This window comes from Punica granatum, chromosome 4 (genome assembly GCF_007655135.1).
Source record: "Punica granatum isolate Tunisia-2019 chromosome 4, ASM765513v2, whole genome shotgun sequence".
Classification (NCBI taxonomy): domain Eukaryota; kingdom Viridiplantae; phylum Streptophyta; class Magnoliopsida; order Myrtales; family Lythraceae; genus Punica; species Punica granatum.
The window spans coordinates 24,437,699-24,443,954 of record NC_045130.1 but is presented as its reverse complement, the minus strand read 5'-3'; the positions used below and the strand labels follow the sequence as shown (position 1 = coordinate 24,443,954).

Below are 6,256 nucleotides of genomic sequence, written 5' to 3'. Positions count from 1 at the left end.
TCTTGTTTGAAACGAACCTAATGGGCCCTAAAAGTGAAAAAAATTTCTAGGAAAAAAATGAGTCTGCAGTTTCTTTCTCTGGTTTTTGAGGAGCTGAGCTGGGCGTTAATGTCGCCAGCCTGTCAATGATCCTAACGTGAGAATCAGCTGTCCTTTGATTCTTTGATTCTATTCAAAAACCAACGGTCCAGATATGCTTTGGCGTCTCCACGTTATGTATTGTATGGCGAATGATGAAATAAATAATAATAATAATATTTAATAATATATATTTGCCCCCAAAATTCTTTCCACTCACGGACGCGGTCACTCCCACCCCAATTCTTCTTCTTCATCTCCATTCCCTCGAGTCGGCAATCTCCCTCCTACTGCGCCTGCGCCTACTGTTGCGGCGGTGGTCGTGGTGACTGTGGTGGTGGTGTAGCTCCACTCCTCCATCTCAGATCCGACCCGCTGTCTCCTGGGTAAGTGTTCCCTGCTCCCTCCATTGTACGATCTGAAGCGGGTTCATGATTGTTGCGTCTTTCCTTTGAATCATGAGGGTCTTCAAAGTTACATTGTCTGGTCTATGCTTGTTCGGGATTCCCTTTCGTGTTTAGCTTAGTGAAATGATTCGTGAAATCCGGTGAGGACGACGGCTTACTCGAGATTTGCGGGCAAGTAATGAATGAACCTACTAACCCGACCACTCACTTTGTAGCTGACGAAGTAGAGGAACGGGTCTTTCTCTTGTGGATCTATTAGTCAATCAATCATATTGCAAACTTCCATCAACAGAGCTTGCTGGCTGATTGTGTTTTGTCCTCAAACTGTGGTTGGTTCAGTTCAGTTTGCCTCCTGATGCTGACCTTTCCTGGTGATATGTCAACCAGATTCGGCCTGAATTTAAAATAAAAAAAAAAGTGTATAAAACTTTATAATTCGCCTTTTGGGCCTGTCTTCTTTTCGAATGTGGGTCCTGTTCAAGTGACAATCCATCTATTCATCAGCTCTTAGGTGGAGTGAATGATGCAAACCCGAAATTCAAATTTGGTCATTCTTATTCTGATATATCTGTACTCCATTTGGTTTGAACCGGCTTAATATCTAGACTGGATTTGGTTGCAGTCCTCGTCCATTCAGTCTTGCACGGATCTGTTTATTTCGCAGGAACATATATGGATGTACCTCTGTGCAGGCTAACTTGTTTCTTTGGTTAATTCAATTGACCTTCCTTGAGGGTGAACTTTGTTCCGTTTTCCTAGCTCCTTTGTTCCATTACATTTCCTTGACGTTCCTGTCAACCCAATCAAGAAAAAAGTATTCCCACGGAGTACTTATTATTCCATTAACATGCTGTTAGTAATTTCAGTTGGTGCTTTCTCAGAACCATTTGTTTTGAATCCCGTCAAGGCTCAGATTTGGGTGCTTCTCCATTTCGTCTTCAAACATATGATCTCCAGTTGATACTTGCTATTACTTCCTTTTCCCTTTGTGTACCATAATCAACTGTTCCTAAAACCTAAAAATAGTAACTAGGATGCAGAGCAAGTTGCATAACCCACCTTTTCCAAGAGGTTGTCTTCTCTTTCACAGTTTGTGCCTTTATCTGTTAGCTAGCTCTATATAAGGCTCTTTGACAGAAGTTTCCTTTGTCATTCTTATGTATCGTACCATTCAGTTGTAATATGTCTGTCCCTCCCTTAACTTCCAGGTGCATTTTAAGGAGACCAAGATGGTTGCGCAAGGGTTCACAGTTGATTTAAATAAACCACTAGTCTTCCAGGTATTGTTATGTTCTAATTCATTTACTTTTTGTTTGTTAAGGTATGCATATATTGTAATGAACTTTGATCTTAAGTAGTTTTCAGTTCTATAGTCCGCACATGTTAATTTAAATATCCGTGGAATTTGTTTGGCATTACAATTAACCCAATTAATGGTTAAATTTCGATTATCTTCTCTTTCTGTTCATAGTAGGGAGACATAGTCATATCAGCATTGCATGCTTGTCTTGCATGCGAATTTTGTAGCTTGTGCACATTCATTGCACTCAGGGGTGTAACTCTATATATGCATGTGTTTAATAAATCTACTCAATGATGGAATTTTTTTCAAATTCTCTATATCTAATAGTTCAGTAGATTAATCTTTCTCTGACAATCTTCTTAAGTTGTGATTATACAAATGGAAAAAATTCCTTGTTCCCCTGACAATACCTATTCATTGATTGGGCACGTTTTCAAAATTTCAGTATAACTTTTCAACCATAATTGCCCTTACTTTTACTGTTAATTATAATCACCATTTATTTGCCTAAGACATTTGAAATCTTGCTTAGGTCGGCCATTTAGGTGAAACTTATCAGGAGTGGGTTCACCAGCCCATTGTCAGCAAGGAAGGGCCTCGTTTTTTTGAGAGTGATTTCTGGGAGGTATGGCGTGTTCTACTTGTCATTTATCCTTTTGCTTTCCAAATAGTTAAGAGTGATTTATTCCAAACCGTCGTGGCAAATGCATATGTTAAAAATTAAGTTTTATTATCTTGTGAACTAAACATCTTTGGTTTCTTTCCCGCGTCGTTTATCTGGAACAGTTCTTGACTCGTACTGTATGGTGGGCAATTCCTGTCATTTGGCTGCCAGTAGTATGTTGGTGCATCTCCATGTCAGTAAGGATGGGTCATACCACACCTCAGATAGCTTTAATGGTGGTTTGTGGGATCTTTGTCTGGACATTATTGGAATATACTCTGCACCGTTTCCTCTTCCACATCAAGACAAAAAGCTATTGGTGAGATCTCTGTTTCTGACTATATCACTCTCTTTTGAACACCAACATGAACACACCCAGATGCATCATCAATGGTGTCATTTTCAGGCACATAGCATTTTTGGTAAAGGCCATGTTTCATCGTTCATGGATTAAGAATCTGGCCAAATTTATTTAGACATTTCAGGAAGTTACTTTAAAATGTAAATTTCGTAAATTGATGGTCTAAAACTTCCCAGTTCAGTGACACAATCATGTGGATCTGGATGGCCAGTGTCAGGATTTAGTCAGACCAGCTGTCTGGTCCAATGCAATCCAGTTTTAGAACTGCTATGGCTATCTAACTTGGATTTTGACACTTTAGGGGAAATACATTGCATTATCTTCTTCATGGCTGCCACCATAAGCACCCAATGGACGGCCTTCGGCTTGTTTTTCCACCAGCTGCAACTGCTATTCTTTGCATTCCTGTAAGTACACTTTTGCCTAATTGCCATTTGTTTGAAACAAGTTATGTATGGAGTGTATTGCATCCTTGTAAGTTTGTAGTCTATTTACTTTAGTAACCCCCACCCAGTCTAGATATGGGGCTGTATCTGAACGTGAGTACATGATTTCCCTAAATCTTGGAATGTGTTAATATTTGTGATGAATGCTCGGTGATTGTCGTATTACTTTAAAGCGTGAATTTCCTATCTATAAAATTGTAGCGTTTCATGCTCACTGGCTTTATTCTCGATCCTGGATTCTGGCAGTTGCCAAATAGTTTGTGAGGATAGGTTTTCCTCTGCAACGTTTCTGACTTTAGTGTCTGAATGAGTCTACTTTTAAAAAGTCTTATAATATAATTTCAGATGGTATAGATTTATTCTTGCACAGGGCTTGAATATATTTTCCGTAATGTGTTGAAATTTTATAGTCAGCTTAAAAATTTCTTAAGTTGCAGAAGGAATATCATGTTGGTATATCTTATTCTCCGCCAATACTTTGGAAGGGCAAACAGTATCTCAACTTGATTCTTAATGTTTTGATGTGGTCATTTTCTTTGGACCAGTTTTCAGCATACAATCTTCATTTGATTTAAACACTTAGTTTTGATGAACCCCTCTGTTCTGTCAGTCCCTTAGTTTGATTTCAGCATTATTGCTTCTATTTGAATTGCAGATAGTATCACTTCTTATGGAGTTCCACATACTGAAGCCAAAACTGCATGCAAGTCATATAGGAATAGAATTAGAAAGTATACTATTTTGTTTAGGTCTCATCATTCAAATGTATATATATATATATATATATATATATATATTGTTCTGGTCCCAAGAAGCAGCTACCATTTGGCAAGAAAAGAATATGGTCAGTTCCGCAAATACTGCACAAAAATTCCAGAAAGCTACACACTTGTTGTTAATTAATTTTAACCATTGAGTCAAGCTTGTTGATGCCTTGATACCATTTGAAATAAGCATTTACAAGTTGGTTTATGCTACAATATTCGCTGTCAGTTATTGTAGAGAATCCTCCATTTATAAATTATAATTGCTCATTCAGAGTTCACTTGTGGCAATCTACACGCTGGTGTATCTATTTTCCTTCTTCTAACTCATTTCTGAGAACTTGTTTGACAGTTCTGGAACTTGCTTAAGCTCATCTCTACACCTTCAACAACTCCTGTGTTGTTTGGAGGAGGTCTGCTGGGTTACGTGATGTATGATGTCACCCATTATTACTTGCACCATGGCCAGCCCACTAGCGAAATGCCCAAAAGTCTCAAGGTAGGATTCCCTTTCGAATCCTCTGACCCTTTTCATAAAATCTTCAAACTTTTCTGCAACCTTTCCTTTTGTGGCACGTTGTATATGCATAAAACAAAATGTAACAGGAACAGAATGGTGGCTAATGATGACTCAATCCAAACAAGAATTGTAGTGAAGAAATGATTGCGGAGCAATAATATGGGAGATTAAAAAAATAAAGTTATAATCTATAGAGGTTGGGGCTGTTTCCACTGCCCACAAAATGGACTAAATATCGTCTCAAGTCATTGAGAGAGTTGCTGCCTAAAGCACTTTCCTTTGTGCCCCAACTCACTTTTCTTTTTCAACGTTAATCATATCTTTCTTTTTTCTTCCTGGCACTTCTCTCTCCTCCATTGACCTAGTCAATTTATCTAACTCTTGAAGCCATCATTATTACCAGCGATCATAAATAAAGTGAATTTTTGTGGATCTGATAAACAATCGTTACGTCGATTCTGCCTGCAGTTTTTTTTTCCCCTCCTTTTTTGTAGTTTAACAGAGATCAAATTTCAAAGAAGAAATTCTTCAATTCAGTTGTATTTTCTGTGTTAATCTGAACTAAAGTGGTCTGCATGGAAAAAATCCAATATCTGGTGGCACTGGAGATCCAATCCACCCGGTTCCTCTATTAAAAGAAAACATAAACGACGTGATTATGGTGTTAAAACTGAGAATTGACCATTGAAGAGGCATATGGAGAGTAGGATAAAACCCTTTTAAGAGAACAGTTAAACCAATATTGTATTTTACCTCTTGGTTTGATTGAATTTGAAATCATTTGGCCTGCAGAAATATCACTTGAATCATCACTTCCGGGTCCAGGACAAGGGGTTTGGAATCACTTCAGCTCTGTGGGACAGAGTGTTTGGGACTCTTCCTCTGGGGAAAGCTGGTGAGAAGAGTAGATGAATGCTGGTAGTGATGGCCAAGAGAACTGTTTGGAAGTTTGAAGTTGCCGAAGTACTCCAATATTTCTCTATAGACATTCTTCTGCTAGGGCTTCACTAAATTCATTATTGCGCTACTGTATGTCGATCTAAGCTATATTGTGATATTTCGTGCAGTGTCAATTTTGTGTTCCTTCATGCTCGGGAAGATTCTGTGTAAATGTATTTCCATTTGCTGTCCCTGATAATTTATTAATCTAAAATTTGGCATAATTGATCAGACACATTTCCGATTCCCGACTGTTGCTTTTCTTAGGAAAATTTCTTATGTGTTAGGAAAATTTCTTATATGATACATATAGAAGAGTAAGGGATGAGGATCTACAATTGGGTAGCTTTAGGCTCATTGGAAACATGCTCAGTAGTGGGTTGCAGCCTTTCTCTGAATCTCTATTTTTTGTCATTCTCGTTCTAAATCTGCCCTTTTGGCCAGTGTTGTCCGGCCGTTCATTTATCCATTAAAAATACATTTTCGTCAAAAATGATATTTTATAATTTATGAAATTTTGAAGGATTCCGAAAGCCAGAAAACTTTGAAAAAAAGCTGAACATTAAAAAAAAGAAAGAAAAACTTGGGGGCAGACCCGATTGGATCTGCCCCAAGCTTTCTTCTTTAAAGATTTTTTTTTTTACATTTCAGGTTTTATTCTAAGTTATTTTGTAATTTTTCAATATTTCAAAATTGTAAAAAATTATTATTTGGACGAAAAATTTGTCTTTAACGGAAAAATAAACTTTTGGACTAAAGTGACAAAAGCGAGAG

At 37.7% G+C, this 6,256-nt stretch overlaps 1 protein-coding gene across 1 annotated transcript; it reads left to right on the top strand.

Moving 5' to 3' along the window:
• Positions 1–281: 281 nt before the first annotated feature.
• LOC116205766 (dihydroceramide fatty acyl 2-hydroxylase FAH1-like) lies at positions 282–5,717 on the top strand. The gene is made up of 7 exons (XM_031538428.1): positions 282–464; positions 1,694–1,765; positions 2,321–2,413; positions 2,575–2,771; positions 3,115–3,220; positions 4,376–4,522; positions 5,336–5,717. Exons 2-7 carry the CDS (start codon positions 1,715–1,717, stop codon positions 5,453–5,455), a joined length of 714 nt encoding a protein of 237 aa, XP_031394288.1. The 5' UTR covers positions 282–464; positions 1,694–1,714; the 3' UTR covers positions 5,456–5,717.
• Positions 5,718–6,256: the final 539 nt, after the last annotated feature.

Excerpts from the sequence above, each read along its gene's own strand:
- LOC116205766 (XM_031538428.1), top strand. The coding sequence starts at position 1,715 with ATGGTTGCGCAAGGGTTCACAGTTGATTTAAATAAACCACTAGTCTTC. Across the intron at positions 2,414-2,574 it reads TTGAGAGTGATTTCTGGGAG|TTCTTGACTCGTACTGTATG; the intron begins GTATGGCGTGTT and ends TATCTGGAACAG. Across the intron at positions 2,772-3,114 it reads ATCAAGACAAAAAGCTATTG|GGGAAATACATTGCATTATC; the intron begins GTGAGATCTCTG and ends TTGACACTTTAG.